The sequence below is a fragment of the Patiria miniata genome, unplaced genomic scaffold (assembly GCF_015706575.1).
Source record: "Patiria miniata isolate m_02_andy unplaced genomic scaffold, ASM1570657v1 HiC_scaffold_26, whole genome shotgun sequence".
Taxonomy (NCBI): domain Eukaryota; kingdom Metazoa; phylum Echinodermata; class Asteroidea; order Valvatida; family Asterinidae; genus Patiria; species Patiria miniata.
The window spans coordinates 5,950,113-5,969,721 of record NW_024037065.1 but is presented as its reverse complement, the minus strand read 5'-3'; the positions used below and the strand labels follow the sequence as shown (position 1 = coordinate 5,969,721).

At 40.9% G+C, this 19,609-nt stretch overlaps 1 protein-coding gene and 1 long non-coding RNA gene across 2 annotated transcripts; one reads left to right on the top strand and one right to left on the bottom strand.

Moving 5' to 3' along the window:
• Nucleotides 1-10,483: 10,483 nt before the first annotated feature.
• Nucleotides 10,484-11,316, top strand: LOC119733747. Its single transcript, XR_005271962.1, has 2 exons — nucleotides 10,484-10,880; nucleotides 11,134-11,316. It is a non-coding gene; the product is annotated as an uncharacterized LOC119733747 (long non-coding RNA).
• A 284-nt stretch (nucleotides 11,317-11,600) lies between these two features.
• LOC119733905 (octapeptide-repeat protein T2-like) lies at nucleotides 11,601-12,302 on the bottom strand. The gene has a single exon (XM_038207269.1). The coding sequence runs from the start codon at nucleotides 12,300-12,302 to the stop codon at nucleotides 11,601-11,603; it is 702 nt and encodes a 233-aa protein (XP_038063197.1).
• Between the last annotated feature and the right edge of the window lie 7,307 nt (nucleotides 12,303-19,609).

Sequence of the window (19,609 nt, the reverse complement as noted above, 5' to 3'; positions counted from 1 at the left end):
TTAATACAAACATGCAAGGGATAAACCCAATTGCTGCGACAAAAACTGTTCCACACGCACTTCACGTAATCAATAACTGACTTAGTAAAGTTGAATACTGCTGTTCATGTTGCGACTTGCCGTGTACAAACTGCTTGGAGTCTGGATGTAGAGTCTTTGGCTCGGGTAATTATCAGCGTCCAGATTCCGAGCAGTTTTAATTACGGTGTTATAACACGTTTAAAACACACATTTATTCCCATATTAAATATGGTTGCATTCATTGTGCACCAAGCTGGACATGAACATGTACTTAATCTAAAATGCCATTTATACTTGCACATCTTTCAGAAAACATGTACTCCGTCTGAAGTTGAAAGGCTGCCTGTTATTCCAGAAGCCCCATGTATTGTTGCTTGTGGTAAGTTCAATGAATGTAGAGGTTCGGGTGATATTTATTTCAAGTTGTAACATGAAGTGTTAGGAGTGTAGAGGATTTAATGTCTATCGAACTCAATCCAAAGTCTTGTGTCAGCTAGAACAGCCAACCTTACACTAAAATAGAACTTGGATTGGCATTGTCTAAATTTTAATCTTTTCTATTAAACCACCTCTGAGCCAATTGTGAAGAAAAGTTCTAACTGAATTTCCTCAGAGTCACCACTCTTCTACAATAGACTGATTTCGTATGGTGCTTCTGCAATTTAATTTAGATTCCACAATGCAAGCATTGAAGATTTAGGAACCTTTTAAAAATGTTTATAATGCCACGTACAATTTAAGTGTGTTAAAACTGTCTTGATAATTTTCAGACTCGGTGTATTTCCTCCCCTTTTCTGTCACATAGGAGATAACCTGCTGAGCAGCAACAACCACTTCTGTGTTTGATCGACAAGCATGTTGTGATGGGAAACATTGGATCAATGGATACAACCCTCATACTACTGCTCTGCAGCTTCTACTGCGTTAACATCATGTACCCACTTCCGTGCTCGTCGACCCTTGAGTTTCTTCAACGGTAGGTCAACTTTGACCACTAACTCTTCAATATGTTTCAGCACACAGTCTTTAAATATATGGCTAGTTGTATTTGTAAATAAACCACATGTAAGTTATTGGTGACAGCCCGGTAGTCCGAAGGTTCCAGGTTGGAAAGGACTAAAGGTTAATTAAAGGACGAAATGATTAAAGGTTAATTACTCCGAAGGCTCGATACTCCGAAGGCTCGATAGGCCGAATAGTCGACAAGGTGCGATATTTCGATCTAACAATAATTTCTGGTAGTCCAAATATACGCTCATACATTATAAGTGTACTTCACTCAGGTGTCCAAGATTTAATAATTTTGTCAAAAACAGCTGATTGTAGCTGGCTGGTGGTATAATATTGCTGCTTGTTGAATCTTGATGTTTGGGCATTCAAGTAAGGAGCTTGAGAAGTGACCTTATGTCAGTTTGTGACGTCATGCCAAATAATTAAGAGTGGTCAGTGACATCTGACTGAGTGGAAGGTTGAATTGATGTGAATATATTGTCCATTACCTTTTTGTTTTTCCCTGAATTTGTTGTACACAGACGCTTTCTGAAGATAAACCCTGACAATGGGAGGAAGACGATGCATAATAGAAAAGCTTACAACACCATGAGCGCAAAAGGTCCTCTCTCTCATCAATCACATTGCTGATCATGAATGGACTGGACAGTGATGCAAAATGCTGCGAAAATTAAGAAAACATGAATTCTATGTAGTCCACAACAAGGAGTTGGTAGGGTAGAGACTCTGTTCAGCTGTCTAGTCCATTCATGGTCTGTGATGTGATGGGGTTTTTTTTGGGGGGGGGGTTCATGATTGATTGAATGATTGTTCGTGCACATACTCCAATTTATGTCATTGTCAAAATCTTAAAATTGATGCCGTTTTTCAAGTCGGTCGATTTTTTTCGTTTTGCACGAACAGCCATTGGTCTTATTATTGATTAACTCTGCAAAACTAATCACCTATTTTTTTTTTAAAGTGTTCTACCTTAAGGAAGATTAAAATCTCTCCTTTTCTCTGATACCTAAATCATGCATATCTTATGCATCTATAAGTTTCAAATTGTTAAATGGAAAAAACAACCGACTTTAAACGCGATTATCTCGAATGTTTGTTCAGACAGTGAAATACTAAATTCGCCTCTTCGTGAAAACATTGATATTTTGTTCAATGTACGTGTATTAATTCGTTCACCTGCACAGCAACTGAAGAAAAAATTATCCAGTGTTGCAGTGACCAGTGTCCTCATGACTGTATGGTACCATCTCTCCTGCGTGGGGATTGATGAGGCGCCTGCTGATGGCTGACACTGCAGTAAAAAGTGCGATGAAGATGGAACCTACATTTTTGAGGGAAGAGCCATTTCAACGAAATATTCACTCAAAGCGGTAGACTTATGCTTCAAAATGATGTATAAATTCGATATGGAATACCCCAAGCAGTGTAGTACCACTTGAGAATTCCTTTAAAAGGTAGTGCATGAGATGAAGGATGGGAAGGATAGGGATGCAACATCATCTGCAGTAAGGAGTCATGAACGCAAGGAAATCATGAATATGGATGAGAAAAGGTTGGACGAGACCAATTATTTGAGTGGGGAGAATTTTCTGGTCGATTAAAAGAAAAATAAATACATCACTAGTGGTGTGTTATGAAGTCTCGTACATCCGTTCTTGTTAATAACCATACTCAATTTTGTAGTTTTTACCCAGATATTTGAACCAGAAATACCACAAAACAAAGATTTTGTTTTGTAGTTTAGTTTTGTATGCGCGCGAGTTATCTGCATATGCCAGCGCGCGGTTACAATAATACACGTACTGCATGTATTGCAAACACACACAACAAGCCATCACAAAACAAGTGCAAAGCTAGGCCGCGCGCGCCATGTTTGTACTAAGGTCAATGTTTGTAGGCTAAAGCTAGGCCTATGCTATGCATGTTATGCTATGCTATGCGCGGGATGGATGACGTCTTCTGTGTACATGTACGTCGTGGGCCCGCGACTGTGCTCTTTGCACTCAGAATTTAGCACTCGTCGTGGTAAAAAAATATATATCCTCGAGAGACCAGTTTTCGCGGGTATAGGGCTTTTTCTTTGTTTTGAAAAAAAATAACAAGTGCAAGATACCAATGGATGTCCTATTTACCTTCCTTAGTTCATGGGCAATATGCAAACAACAATAAAAACTGGACGACCTTCGCAGTTTTCACACAACGGAACGATCTCCGACGTCCTCGCGAAGCGCCTCCACGCGTCGAGCGTGACCTATTTCCGTGGGTTGCGGGGGGTACGGTGTCCCGGTAAAGTCATACGTGGAATAAATGTATGTCATGACTCGGCGTGTCTCCATCAGGCTCCATTGTCGGTAGCTATCTTATATTTTCCAAAAATCAACCTTCTATACTTCGAAAATATATCATATGGTATTAAAGCTATACATTTCAAATGAAAAATAAATAAATGACATTTTACATATTTTTCTTTGCTTTTCTACTTTCAGGTTTTCTTGAGTGGTCGTGTTTTATTTTTAATTGTAGCCTATTTCTTATTAAACCTTAACCTCTGTAAATCATAGCTGACCTCATTTGACCTTCGACCTTTGACATGAAATATATCCTACATCATCTTTGGTACTTAATTAGGTCAATTTTTCATGTAAATTCAGACGAATAGGCCTACTTAGGTAACGAGAGTAATTAAAAAAACATTAAATAAACTTTAACATACAAACACAACGGTCACAGGAAATGTTAGGACTGGTGTCTCCCGAAACATTCGTTTGGGCAACACAAAACTTCAATCGGCAAACTTGTAAATGTAATTTATAAATGGGCAATTGAAATGTATCGTTTCGAGTTTCCTGCCTGGAATATGATCGACTTAACGTACATTCAGTGATCTTGCCTTTTTTTGGGGGGGGGGGATTTGCCGGGGGAAAAAAACGATTGCTGAAATGGGAAGTTTCCTATTTTTACTAAAAAGTTGGAAATGAAAGCAGTTATCCCCAATGGACCCCTACACATATCCCCACTTTTGAAATATTAAAAAGGTTTCCAGCTGGGGTCTTTATTTGTTTTCTTTTTTATGACGATAATTTCTCCTCTGAAAATGATTAAGAATGAATGAAACTGAATAGCATTTACTGATCTGCAGGCTGCAGACAAGGGAGACCATGACAGAGACAAAAAATGTATCCTTTGCTCGTAGACGGGTTACACTACAACAGTACTTGATGTGTGTCCAGTGCATGCAGTTCTCGAACATGCATTGGCCCCACGAGGTGAAGTAGATGGACTCAGCGAGTTCAATGGGGCGGACTCGGCGACAAACAGCACTTGTCAGCAGTGTCATCGATATCCGAGGCGCTGTCGTTATCAGATGGTGGCGGTGCTCTTGTTGAAGCGATGATGTGTTGCAGTGCGGGAGGACTGCTTGGGCCAGGTTGAGACTGTTGAGAAGATATGGTGTGAACCTTCTTTGCTTTTGTTTTGAGTGGTCTGGATGTTGGGGTTTTCTTGCTCTCGGCCTGATATGCAGCGATCTTGTTCCTGCATACCTCTTCTGTGATGGGCTTTCCTGATACCACAGAGCTAAGGCATCGCCTCTTTTTTGGAACCTTTCAATAGAGGAAACATAGGCAGCAAATAAAACAATTATTTCCTCACAGAAAAATAGACATAAAACAAGGTAATTGAAGCCGGGAAAATTCCTGAATTAAAATAGTATTATAAAAACTTAAATTTTATAAAATGATCGCAAAGAGAGCGACATGTACCTTTTTTCTTTGTCCGATCGAGTCTTCTCTCTCCTTAAACAGATCTGGTCTGATATCATGGAGGCCACCATCTGCAGATGAATGGTCACCTTGCGGGCCAACCTCCGATACTTGGGGGAAATCCCCTTCTTTTGTTGCTGGGTTAGAGGTGCACTTGTTTAGAGCTCTAGCCGGAGCGTACATGGCACGATCAACGACACCACTATTCAAAGGGTAAATCCCTCCTTTCTTGAAAGAGCTCCTTAAGTTCTCTGGAGAGAGGGCCTTTGTATATGCATTGCATGCAATCTCACAGACTGAATATCTATCAATCCCTGTCGTTGAGTTGGCTCGCATTTGTCGGTGGCAGAGGGAATTATATATCTTCTGAAATGGCCCAAAGCATGCTAGATCAAGTGGCTGTAGGACGTGACTTGTATGTGCAGGCAAGACAAAGATGTGTTGATCTCTTGCCCAGTCAATCAGTGGTAGGTTGATGTGAGATCGATGACCATCATAGAGAAGGAGTATTGGCTCATCTTCCGTTCGGCTCGCAGTGACATATTTCAAGAAGTGTGTTGAAAGGTATGTCATGAAGACAGCAGTATTCGACCAACCACTTTCGCTGACGGTCCCATCTGTTCCAGGTAAGCAGCCATTGAGTAGCTCCTGCCTCATACGTTGTCCTGGGAATACAAAGTATGGAGGTACTTGCTGACCCAGAGCATTCCCAGCACCGATGATGGTAACGGTCATCCCTCTGCCGCTTGTCACAGCAAGTGGGGTGGATGAGGAGGACGAACCAACGATGAAAGGTGGGGAATGGTTTTGTTTCAGACCCTTTTCGTCAACATTGAAGATGCGTTCAGGTGCATCCTTCAATTTGTATTTTGTCAGCATCTCATCGAGCTTGGCGAAGTATGCCATCACTACTTCTTCAGAGGTTGCCTTCGCTCTGTACAGATCCAGGCTGCGTGGCTTCTTGACACTCAGCTCAGGCCATCTGGTCATAAAGTTGCGAAACCATTTGAGGCTGAGTGGATGATCTTCGTCCCTTTTGTTGAGACTGACAGCATATATTGTGGCTGTATCGATAACTTCGGCCCTGCTATATCCATAACCCAGTAGCGCCATCTTCTTCAGGTGGTCCACCAAGTTGTTCTCCTCTTCGAGGCTGAACACGGGAGCTGGTCCCGATCTTGTGCTTCGGGGTCAACCTTCCCCAGAACACGATCCCGTAATGTGGACTCAGGGACCCCGTACCTCCTCGCAGCACCCCCAACTGACCCATTCTCATCAATCACGAGACAAAATGCTTTTGACAAAGCTGTTGGTGAGTAGTTTCTTTAAGAAGTTGTTCTGGATTGCAACAGAGGGCTTGTGCACATGTTCTATAGGATAAGAACATTTATATAGATTTTGCTATTGGTGTCACATAATCAGTTGCTCATAAAACTAGTTAATATAATATTTTAATATAATATAATATTTTATTAATAATCTTCTTTTTATCAGATATAAATCAACCTTTGTTGTGCATTATTGTTGAGTTTGGAGTAATTATTTAAGTATTTATTTAAGTAGGCCTATATCATTCATTTTACTCTGATAATGTATAGTCTTATTAAAGAAAGCACAACACACGCTCTTTTCATGAACAAATGTATATTTTTAATATCTCACATGCACATTAATAACCGTCTTATACAAAATAAGCCTTTGCTGTATGTTAATTCATTCCTTCATTTTGAGGAAAATACCGATTTTTCTAGACAGTGAGAAAAATGATATAAGCCACATGTCTTTTATAGGCCTCCGTACTTTTTTCCCAGCATGCTCGGCACTCAAACCAGTCACGTGATTTTGATCACTACGAATTTTTTTTCGAAACTTTGTAAGCTGAAACTTTCAATGATTATGCAATAATTATTTATGGCTCTAGCAATATAAACATGTTTTGTACCTTGCGAATTAGGCCTAAATAACCCAAATTTTGATATTTACAAGTACAACTTACCGGTAGAGCCTTTACTTTCCACATTTTTGGGTCAGCGGAGAGGAGAGGAGATTGTCAGCAACTAGAAAAGTTTATTTCGTCACGGGGAGTTGTTTACAGCGCGCCGCGTAACGCAGAAGGTAAGGACGCGGAAATAGGGCACCGCGAAAACAGGTCCTCCCACGATATATCAAAGAGTTGAGGAATCAATACTTTATAGAGACAACACACTGTATGCCTACTTAGAGATTTGAGTAAGTTACAAGGCCAAGTGAACAGGGGAAGATTGTTAAAAAAAAACCGTCTAAAATAATGTACACTGAAAATCTAAACTGTAAGTAGCTTAATACAAGTCAAATTGCTGTCAGCTGGATTTTTTTTGGGGGGGGGGGTGATCATGCAATTATCTTTATTGCTGAAAATTAAAAGGGCAATGTTGTTTATGCAATCACTCCCACCACATTCCCAACAGTTTGCTCATTTGAGGCAAAAATAAGAAAACCACTCGCTTAAATGATTGAAATTGAAGCTCAATTCAAAAGCACATCAAACACAAAAATAACAATTTCACAATCTGGCAGATGCCAGTAAAAATTCTCAAGCTTCAAAAAATTAAATTTTCATGGAACCCATGAAAGTTGGAATTGCTTTCACCACTTACATTCAAAATTATTACTGATCTTTATTGCTCACTGGTTTTCTTTGTGCATGTTCTAACATTGTGGCCCCAGGCTCTGTTTACAAGAACTGCTTATTAATGTGTTTCATCAAGTTAAGTTCACAAATTATCAGGATAACTGCAATCTACACCCAGTGAATGGGTGTTTTATTGCTCACTGGTTTTCTTTGTGCATGTTCTAACATTGTGACCATTCTGTTTACAAGCACTGCATACTAATTTGTTGGGTTTCATTAAGTCAGGAGTGTTGATATTTTCAAAATACTCCACTCGGTTTTGCTTGTCCATGAGCTGAGAGAGGGCATACACCTTTCTATGATTGGTGCTTCTGAAATATGACTTCTTGGTCATGTCGTTCAGCTTCTCTAGACCTTGCTGGGTAAACTGAGAAATTGCTCCAAAACGTCCCAGCAAGTCGGGAACGTGTGCAACAAGAACATGGATGTAAGGTGTGACATGTCGCTTCTGGTATATTTCACAGAATTTAGTGAACCAGTTGTTAACCCTCTCTTTATATGCATGCACCTCTGATGCATTGTAAGAACCCTCTGTATATGAGAGTTTACAAGCTAACTGGTAACACTCATCCCAAAGATACTGAATGTTCTGCACTTTAGTCTCTTCCAAGTCTGGAAAGATTTGAGAAATCTTGATGTTAGGGAACAGTTTCTGTTTCTGTGGGCTATTCAAAGTTGGCCACTTCAGAGCCTTGGACTCTCTACCTATGTAGAAATGAAATCCTGTTATGCCTACTGATGCAAGGAAATTTTCCAATCGAGCACAGTGGGTGAACTTTTTCCTGTCAAATTCTGTGAATTTTGTCATCTTATCAACTGCATCAAGCCTTCGGGCTTCCAGAATAAGCATATTCATCAGAGTATCAGTAATCCTCAGCAACAAATGCAAGTTATCAACAACTACATGAGAGATGGGTATTGTTGGGAAAAAAGGTTGGTTTGAGCAATTAAACTTTTCCTTTGATTTCTTAGGTAGTTTTGCACATCTCTCTACTTCAGCAATTGATCTGTATTTACAACTCTTGTCAGGCATTTCATAATTCTGGTTAGACAGATAAAACATGTCTGAGGGGCATTTACAATAAATGCATGGGAATTTGCAAGATGCACAGTCAATCCCCAACACACAAAGAAGGAATTTGTAGTCACCACCTAGATGATATGACAATTTGTACAAGTAGATAGTCGCCCACAAGAATTTCTGTGTTCTGTGAAACAGCTTGTATTAAATCTGCCAAGTGGGTTTGGAGAGCGGAGTAACCTTCCTTATCTTCAAATATAGCAAGTAGATAATTGCCACTACCTGACATAGCCCGGTCTTCATTAAGTATAGTGAACGTTACATTTACAGCATGCAGATGCTTGCCCACCCAAGTACCATCTCCTGACAATTTTACCCGCACTTCATCTCCCTCTTTTATCTTTCCCTGTCTTTGAAGAACCTCAACCCTTTCTTTTAGCAGCTGAACAAAATCTCTCTGAAATCCAATTGCCTGTGCAGGCGTGGGTCTCACTGTGCTTGTTAGTTGCTTTATTTGTGCTTTTTTTTATTCTTGATCTGGTTAATGCTCGGTAAATCACTTGCTGTACCCAGGGCGTGATATGCTGTATCAGAGATGGAAAACTTGTCTTTAATATACAGCAAAGCAATAACCTTATCCGCTGCATTTGAAATGCCAGAAACTGAAGGCGGTTGATCATTCAGTACACAAATATGTTCAGCTTTCTTTGTGTGAGTATTACGTAAGACAAGGGATGAAACTTTTAATCCTTGAAAATCTAAAAAGCCAAGAGCAGCTTTACAGTCATCCTTTAACTGTTTCTTTAGGCGAAATGCCTGAGCCCTACTGTATGGCTTGTATCTTTGCACACTTGAAGTTCTGTATTTGCAAACTATGCGTTTCGATATTTTGTTGCATTGGGTTTGCAACTTCTCAAACTGGATTGTTTTTGTGACACTACCTCAGTTAAGTCATTGACTTGTTTCTCAAGTTCTGCTACCCTCGTCATCAAACTTAGATTACAAAACTCATCATTGAACACCTTGAATTTCCAGATTCTGTTCTTTTTTAACCATAAGTTAAACAAGTCTTTTTGCTTTCCTCCCTTCCAAGATTTTCGTACCTGTTGTTTGACTCTACTTATTTTTGTCTGTATCTGCTTGTGAACTCTTCCTGTATATTTCAATTGAACATTCGAGTAGTCACATATTAGTTTGAAAACTACACTTTCTACATTGCCAAATGAATCTGTTTGCCTTGTTTTTACAGCATCACATATTATTTCAGTTGGAACCTTCAGAAGTGTGTGCGAACGATTCATATTTTCTTAAAGTTATGGTACACCTTTTATAATTTGCCAGGAAGAAACTTTTAGTAACACAGGTAACAAAATGTTACATTAATTGAAACAATCAACAACAACTAAATGCCTGAAAATTACTGGCTTAAAAAGGTGTACTATATCTTTATGTTTCCTACATTAAATGAGAAAATCATCAAATGGCCCTATACTCAGTGTCTCCATGGCAGATCACAAGGGATCTTGTCTGTGACTTCTGTTTCTGTAGCATCTCCACGAACGAATTGGAACTTCACAAAGTTACCTTCATGTCTGACGATTTCCTTCCCATGAATGTCATACTCGTATATGGGCCGATGTTTATGAAGGGAAATGGTGGCTGTTCCAGGAATCACATAGCAGCATTCTCTGCTCTTGTTGAAGCGTTCCATCCAACCAGTACCGAGTACATCATTAAGTTCACTGTTTGTGGGGTATCTGATTTTATTCTGTGTACCAAAAAACTCTTCATACACATCAAACTGAATGTCACGAGTGATTGAAATATGAGGGTCAGCTTTCCTCTTCCCAAGTAAATTACGTTTTGTGTCTAGTCTTAAATTCGCGCAAAACAGTTTCTGCCTATCATCTAGAGATGAGGGTGTCGAGAGGCATTGGATGTTGATGACATCTGCACATTGAGATTTGGGCAACCACTCGTTGTATTTAGTCGTTGTCACTGCAGCAGCTGTGCAGTGAGTTTGTCTTAAGTTTATTAATTTTCTGAACAAGTTTTTCATAGTTTAAATTTAGAATTCCATTTTTTAGAGTATTACTGCATATTTAGTGAAAGAGCCTACAGTTAATGTTCACCTTATAATAGTGAAAGAGCCCACTTATGTGTTGCATTAAGTAGCCTCCTTCCCACCACCAGAGTGACCTTGTGCACTTCCTGTGTGCATACAGAGACCCTGTGTGGGTACAAGTACCACATAATCTTGCCACATAAACAATGGGCAGCCATATTTACTGACCATGTGATTTCAGAGACAAGTGTTTTCATACTCATTGCGATTTAGTTCTTCAAGTTTCATCAGTTTATTCACTCTTTGTGGACCTTGAAAGACCCCATTTTGGTAAGAAGCATTTTTCCTTGATTTTATGAGTTACTTTTAATAAGTTTAGAGACAGAATTCAGTGGATTTTCTGAGATTTTACAGTTGATTATTCATTCAGCAAAAACAGATTGAACTGCAAATAGTGTTTAGATATGACAAATCAGACTTCACATTTTTGGACTCAACTTGCCATGTTTAATAGATTAGACTTTTCCATGTACATTTATTATAGTTTTCTTATTAGTGTTTTTTCTGCTTTATTAAATTGCAGATTGTTATCTCAATCTCAATCTACTATCAGCAATCACCACCATGTTGTCAAGTGGCTTCATTGTGTTTTGTGTGTGGTTCCTGGATTGATTGCGAATACCAGTCACTTGGGAGTCCTTTTCTCATAAGTTTGAGAACTAGTCCGAAACTCCTCTGGGCACAAGTGAGCCCCGAGGCAGCCACAGTCGTATACTACTCTCTTCTCAACCACGGTCTTGACCCTGCCCTTCAAGATGTCGATGATGTCGACCGTCTCGAAACCAGACTTGTTGGCACTTGTGGGTGGAGGGCTCGAAGTGGAGGGGCCGGGACTGCTTAAGGATGAACTGCCTGAGGAGCTGCTACTTGATGTACTGTCGGTGGACAGCGTTGGGCTGGTGGGCCCCCTGATGGATACAGGCTTGCCTCCGCCCACCCGTGGAGACACCGGGGTGTTCCCCCCCAGCAGCTCATCCAACTCATCTCCCATCAAGGAGATGTTGGCGTGGTAAACCGTCTCAAGATCCTCCATCTCCTCACCTTCCTCCGGTCTTCCTTCTTTCTCCTCTGCTGGTCCTTCTCTCCTTTTCTCCACCGGTTCTCCTCCTTTCTTCTCTGCTGGTCCTTCTCTCCTTTTCTCCACTGGTTCTCCTCCTTTCCTCTCTGCTGGTACTTCCCTCCCCCTCTCCTCTGGTCTTCCTCCTTCCTTCTCTGCTGGTCCTTCTCTCCTTTTCTCCACCGGTTTCTCTCCTTTCTTCTCTGCTGGTCCTTCCCTCCTCCTCTCCTGTGGTCTTCCTCCTTCCTTCTCTGCTTGTCCTTCTCTCCTCCTCTTCTCCGGTCTTCCTCGTTCCCTCTCTGCCGGTCCTTCTCTCCTCTTCTTCTCTGGTCTTCCTCCTTCCTTCTCTGCCGGTCCTTCCCTCCTGTTCTTCTCCAGTTTCCTCCTTCCCCCTCTGCCGGTTCTTCTCTACTCCTCTCCTCTGGTCTTCCATCTTTCTCCTCTCTCCGGACACTTCCAGGCATGTGAGAAACCCAGGTGTGCTTCCTCAGATCTTCGAATCGGATGAATGCATCTGGGCATTGAGGACACCTGTATTTCTCTCTTTCTTTTTCGTGTGTTTCCTCATGTCGCCTAAGGTTCCACTGGCGCCAAAAACTCTGCCCACAGATGTGGCATTGGTGGCTTGGTGGCATGATGATTTCTGCTGTAAGGACAGAAAATAAACAAAGAAAATACTCTGTTACTCGAACTAGACTCAGTATCTACATGTATCTACATACACTGGTGAATCTGCCAGACCAGTGCTCTGGTTACAAATAACGCAGGGGAGTTCTGCGTTGTCTCGGAGGATTACTCCTTACTGCAGCTGGAGCAGACCTTCTCCTTCTCTCCTGGCTACTCCCTTCTGCCTGTGGTCCAACCCAGCTCTCTCTGTCTTGATTCCCGCATGGTTTTAGACGATCAGCATGTACCACCTGCATCTTCCCCCTCGGCTTGTCCTGTATCCTAAATACAACATCAGATATCTGTTTAATGACAAGATATGGCCCTCCCCATGGTAGGTTCAGCTTTCGGGATTGTCCTCGTTTTCGACTGGGATTATGGAGCCACACGAACACCCCTTCATGAACTTCGCTTGTATGAGCTCTGCGATCATAGTTTTTCTTCTGCCTAACAGCGGAACTCCTCAGATTCTTCCTAGCTGCTTCGTGAGCTTTCTGCATCCGCATCCGCAGTTTTGCAGCATAATCACCTTCATCTAAGTCATCTCCGGTCCACACCTTCTCCGCTACTACATCTAATGGAAGAGTTAGATCGCGCCCCAACATCATCATGTTTGGTGTTTCACCTGTTGACTCTTGTATTGACGAACGATAAGCTAATGTCGCAAATGGAAGTTGATCATCCCAGTCGTGTTGCTGCCGCACAAGATCGATCAATGTGGAAACTATGTTCATGAGAGTGCGGTTGAATCTTTCAACCATCCCATCAGATTTGGGGTTGTAGCTTGTTCTTGTTTTACTCATTCCCAGCCATTTACACACCTGTTGCATCATTTCAGCTTCAAAGTTTCTCCCTTGATCCGTGTGGAGCTCATGAGGGACACCAAACCGGCAAACAAACTCTTCTACAAAAGTTTTCGCCACGGTTTCTGCCCTTTGGTCCGGTATTGCAAACGCTTCCATCCATTGGGTGAAATAATCACCAATGACCAATATGTACTCATTACCCTTGTCTGTTTCAGGTAGAGGCCCTAGTATGTCCATAGCGACTCGTTCCATCGGCGCTCCCACCTGGTACAGCTGTAGTGGTGCCCGATTTTTCTTGGGTGGCAGCTTTCGACGTGCACACCTGTCACACTTTCGTATGAATGAGCGTACGTCTGCTGACATACCAACCCAGTAGTATCTCAACTTTACTTACTAAGAGTTTTACGTGTTCCCAAATGTCCGGCAGATTTTGAACCATGTAATTCCTCCAAGATTTCCTTCCTCAGTTTCGGTGGTAAAATCACCTTCTTCTCGCTGTGCCGACCATCTGGTGACACCCACTGCTTACACAATACTCCACCTTGTACTTCTAATTGGTCCCACTGGGCCCAGTACGTCTTCAAAGCAGGTGAAGATGCAGAAACTGTATTCCAATCTGGACGCTTATCGCTCCCTTCCTTGGCCAAAAGAATGCTGGCAATAGTTAAGTCCTCTAGTTGTTCCTGTCGCACATCTGCACGACTAATCTCGGGCTGCCAAGTCACTGTCCTCGCAAAAGCCCCTGTTTCTGAAGTAGGAGACTACTTTGTGTCCCGTTCCCCAACCTCTGGCTCAACCAACATGTCGCAATTCTCTTCCTTCACTGGTGATGACACCTCCGGTGACACTTCCTGCCGACCACATTGTTTACATGGATTTCTAGACAGACAATCAGCGTTTGCATGTAGGCGTCCCGGCCTGTGTTCTATAGTTATGTCGTATTGTCCAACAACTTCCATCCATCGTGCTAGCTGACCGTCGGGATTTCGAAAATTTGTCAACCATCTCAGGGAGCCATGATCAGTCCTCAACAACACCTTCCTTCCGTAGAGATAATGTCGGAAATGTCTGAGGTACAACACCACTGCGAGCAGTTCTCTTCTGGTCACGCAGTAGTTTCTCTCTTGTGAGCTCAGGCTTTTGCTCGCGTAGGCAACCACCCTTTCGTGTTCCCCTTGCTTCTGCGAAAGTACCGCCCCTGTAGCAAAATTACTGGCGTCGGTGTCCAGTATGAAGTCTGCTTTGGGGTCTGGATACGTGAGCACTGGGGATTGAATAAGTCTACTCTTGAGCGCTTCAAATGCCTCTTCGCATGCCTCCGTCCGTTCAAACTTGTGATGCTTTTCGGTGAGCTTGTGTAGAGGACGGGCAATATCCGCAAACCCTCTGATAAATCGCCGATTATATGAAGCAAGGCCCAGAAAACTTCGTACTTGGGTAACATCTCTAGGGCGTGGCCATTCTTTCACAGCTTTGACTTTCTCTGGGTCAGTTTCTATTCCACTTTGTGAAACAACATAACCCAGGTACAGAACTTTACGCTGGTACAAGTTACACTTCTTCGGCTTCAACTTAAGTCCTGCTTCTCTAAGTCGTTGCAGAACCACTTTTAGGCGATCCGCAGCCTCTTCTTCGGTATTGCCATGAACAATGATGTCATCAAGATAAACTAGCAGGATATCCCACTGGATTCCTGCCATAACACGCTCCATGAGTCTCTCGAACGTTGAAGGTGCATTTGAAAGGCCAAATGGCATGACGTTCCATGCATACAGTCCACCCCTTACCGCAAAAGCTGATTTCTCTTTCGCTGTTTCATTTAACTTATGCCTAGGACCTGTATATAAACAGTGGCTTGTTAGACGGCGACTGCCTTTTAACAACTAATAAATATAAATTACATATTTCCTAGAACTCTCCGTTTGGAATAAACAATGATGCCCTATACGACAAAGCAATCTAAATTAGATTTCCGTACCGGAGTCAAACTCAACAATCAAGAATAATCACTGGAGTAAATTGAGTCATCAGGAATAATCACTGGAGTAAATTGAGTCATCAGGATTAATCACCGGAGTACATTGAGTCATCAATTATAAATGTATAAAGCCGGATCTTGTTTAAATAAATGCACACTAGACCTTCTAAAACATCTTGTCAATTATTATTCAACTCCAAGGCAATGCGCCAATAATTATATACAGCAATTTAAAATAGATAGTGTTACCGGAGTCGATTACGTAACCGAGCCGGAGCCGGAGTAAACTGAGTACTAAAAGCATTTCCTGACATAAATAATTCAGAAGAACTAATAAAATCCGTCCAATTATAAAATAAGCAATTATGTGTGGATCTATACTTGAGGTTTCTTAAATATGCATCTTTGACAATCATGATAATTTCACAACACTTGAGAGAGTCTTAGTTTAGATTTATAAATAACGGAGGCACTAACCTGTATATAAACAGTGGCTTGTTAGACGGCGACTGGCCAGCCTAGTAACACACTTTAACTTTTATATGGCCCGCGCTACGCACAGTAAGTCTCGTACAAAAGACGTCAAAACTTGACCTAGTTTTACATAAGTTACAATTTCCATAATTTCCTACAAAAGGATATCAAATAATTGTTTGAAACATATCAAATAAATTCAGTTATTTTACAGCCAAAAGCACATTCTCTTAGGGGAATTCTACATAACTAATTTGGCAAGAGTTTGGACGAGGCTATACAAAACAATAACAAAGTACATGTACATCGCTGAATTATACACACACTGGGCGCGCGGCTCGTAATGCAATGTAAGTACAAGTAAGTTATCCGTATGGGCAAAAGAATCAACATTTATATCTTACTAAAGAAACTAGCGATTTCTGATAAAGAGATAATTAATTGAATTATACAAAAACCTGAGTAAATAAAAACAACACCAAGGGGGGTCCAACCGCTACAATATTTTGCAATTCAATGATTACTTAAACAAGATAAGTTCCTTTTTACCGGTTATTTCTTGCAACATATGATTGTGAAAAAGTTGTTATTTGGTCCATAATTGGGTGATTGTTTTTCCACTCACATTCCCTGAGAATAGGACAGCCGTCCTAATTTGAAACTTGTTTTTTTGGGGACATTTTCTTTGTTTGTCAGGAGCTATTATGTTTTGTGAATGTTTAGTTTACAATTTGTGACCTCTACTAACTTTGCCAAAGTTGAAATATGCCTTGTAGTAAACTTCATGGATAATTTATTTTTAATTAATATGAGGTGGGTAAAAACATTAGTATTAATTATATTTAGAGCTTCATCAGCCCAAGTCAACATGGTCAAGGGCTACATGTCATGTACTAACTGTTTATCTTATCGAAGATAGCCAGGTTCCTTCCGAAAATACTCTGGTGTAACAATTTTACAATACCAGAAGTAATGTGCAGTGGAATTCTGCACAGGATGAATTCGAGGATAAACTGTAAAGCATGGGAGGACCATTGATATCATGAGACCAGGTTGATACGTATATGAGTGTATGGATGACTAGGCCCTAGACTAGAAAAATCTGACTGACGCTATATTTGGACAATATACCACCAAAGCAGACGCTACGATAGATGATTTACAACAGAGCCGGCCACGGACATCTCTATGCATTCAGCACGAATTATGCCCGCAATGACTTTTGAATGAATAGAGATATAATATTCTCTGCTTTTCCCTTTCGTTTTAGCATATACATGTAAAATTATCTGACATAACAGGCCTTGCGCTAACTTTTTTTCCTGGCTAGCCCACTGGGCTAGTTAACTGGATATTTTAATAAGCCCGTTTAGGGTTTTACTAGCCCGTATATAAAACTTTTTTAAAAACCCATAATTTGTTATCAGCCTACCAGTGAAGAATTTGACATCATTTCGGAAAATAAAAGGCTGATGGTTTAAATGAATAAAGAGGCATGTATGTCAGTTAAAAGTCGCTTGAGTCACTGGGATCAAAATCATCTGGATAATTTATCTTCATCAGAGTTGCCAGGGTCACAGCCATGAGCTTCAGCCTGATCTTCATCCGAAGAACTGTCACTATCTTGGACCCACAGGTCTTGGGGTCATATTGTGCCTTCTTGATCCTCCTTGCTCCCCCATGACAGTTCCACAAGTTTATTGCAGGCATTGGATCAAAGTCTTTTATGGGAGGGGTCTGTAGCAGGACAACCAACTGGTCACTGACGAGATCATCCTTGAGTCAGGTTCGAGATTTCGTCTTCAGAAGTTTCATTCTGCTAAAACCCCTTTCTGCTTCGGCCGCGGAACTTGCAGGTATAGTCAGAAGCAGATTTATGAAGGTGGTTAGGCCTATGTTGGGAAGTTCATCCTTTCAAATGTAAATCCCAAAGGGTATAGGTGGGTCTAATGGCTTATAGACCAAAGTCGATAAATATTAAGGTACTCCCTGCGGAAAGAAATCAGGAAAGTTTCAAAATTGAGATGAGGAAAGTGGTACGCCAAGTTGCAATTGGGCCGTATGGCGGGGACTCAGAAAGTGGTTTGTCGGCATGATAGGCTCTTGGGAAAGTTCAAGTTTACTGTTTCCAGTGCAGTAAAAATTTGCACGAAATATAAAGGTTAACTGGTGTCAATTTAAAAAAAAATGTGGAGTTGCAGGAATGCGAAAGGATAAAAATCAACCGCGTGAATTCCACAGCAAAATCGACAGTATCATCATTGCTGCTTTAATAAAAGACCTGACGTACACCCCTGATTTTACCATTTTTGGTCATGCACTGCACTTCGTCTGTAACCAAAATAGTGAGTCGAGCACGCCATTGCTTGATTGCTGACCACCATTGCTGATTGTTGATGCAAATATTAACTGGTATTCTCCTTTGCTGATTCCTTACAACGATAAAAACACAAACAGAAACGTGAACAAATTGGTACTTAAAAATCAAATACACGTTGCAGTCCCTGGCTCAAACGCAGTTTAATAAACGAGTTCAAAATTATTCCGCCGTTTGTTCATTAATCATACGTGTATGATACAAAGAGAGTTAAATTCACGATTAAGTTTAAGAAAAAAAAAAATCTTGGGATTAGGAAGTAAAAACAAGTTTGAAGTGTCAACTTATTTCTGGAAAGCTGGGAATGTTCACACACAGTTGGTTGTCTTGAGAATGTCCTTTTGGTGTTTTTCTTCTACGGAAGCATGTTATGCTGTTGATTGCCAGATGTATATTTTTTGACTGACTCTACAAATAAACCAGGTATTATTATGCAAAACTGTAAAATTGAGTTATGTACATGGATGGACAGCCCACAATGTACTGTAACGAAGCAGGGGTCTAGCTATGAACCAGCACGCCAGCCTACGGAAGCGTATATGACCATCCGCGTTACCGCGTTACTGAGAAGATATATCTTGGAAACGTAGAATACCGAGATAAGATATCTTGGCAAAGCGGTATTCCGTGATAAGCTATCGCAAAAACGTGGAATTCCGTGATAGGCTATCATGGAAACATAGAATTCCGTGATAGGCTGTCATGGAAACGTGGAATGCTACGATACCGTATCATGGAAACGTGAAATTCCGTATTAGGCCATCATGGAAACGTGAAATTCCTTGATAAGCTATATTGGAAACGTGGAATCCCGTGATACGCTATTGTGGAAACGTGGAATTCTGTGATAAGCTATCGTGGAAACCTGGAATGCTGTTTTAGCTTATCACAATAACTTTCACAGATGATTGTAAAAATCTTTATTCCTACCTAGAAAGCTGTTTTACTTCAAAAAACGAACGATGCATACTCAACAAGGAACTCAACATTGGGTAAATGTTACACTGAACAATGAACCAATTGCATTATCAGATGCTCTCTACTACCTTCAAGTTATTTAGGACATGGGTCAGGCAATACATTTAGGGTCCAAAGAGTGAAACTTTTCCTGTCCCTGTTACCTTGGTACTTTGTACTTTGCCATTCAACTATCATAAAGACTGACTTCAAATGCCTTTTTTGTCTTCGTTGGGTGGGTAGTTTGCTATTCATAATCAATCTTGGAGGAAAACTGCATTCGGGAGTGCATCAGAATTATCTGTTCGAAACGTCGAGTTAAACTACGCCCCAAAAGAGGAATCTTCCTCGACAAAATATAATAATAATTAATAATAATAATTAACACTTATATAGCGCCCGGATCCATAATATGCTCTTAGGCGCTGTACACATTAAAAAGATTTATAAAAATTACAGCATAAATATGTTTAAAAAGGTGAACATGTAGATCAATACATACAATTACATTACAAGTCCAGTGAGGAAAAATTAGCCATTAAAAAAAACATACTTTTTCTTTTAGCATTTAGCCGTTTAAAAACCGGGCTCTTGTATTGTATTACGCTCGAGGGCAGACAACAAAAGGAGCTCAAAGGAGCCTTTGACCCTCGGACGACGGTGCCTATTGTTAAAACCGGTCCT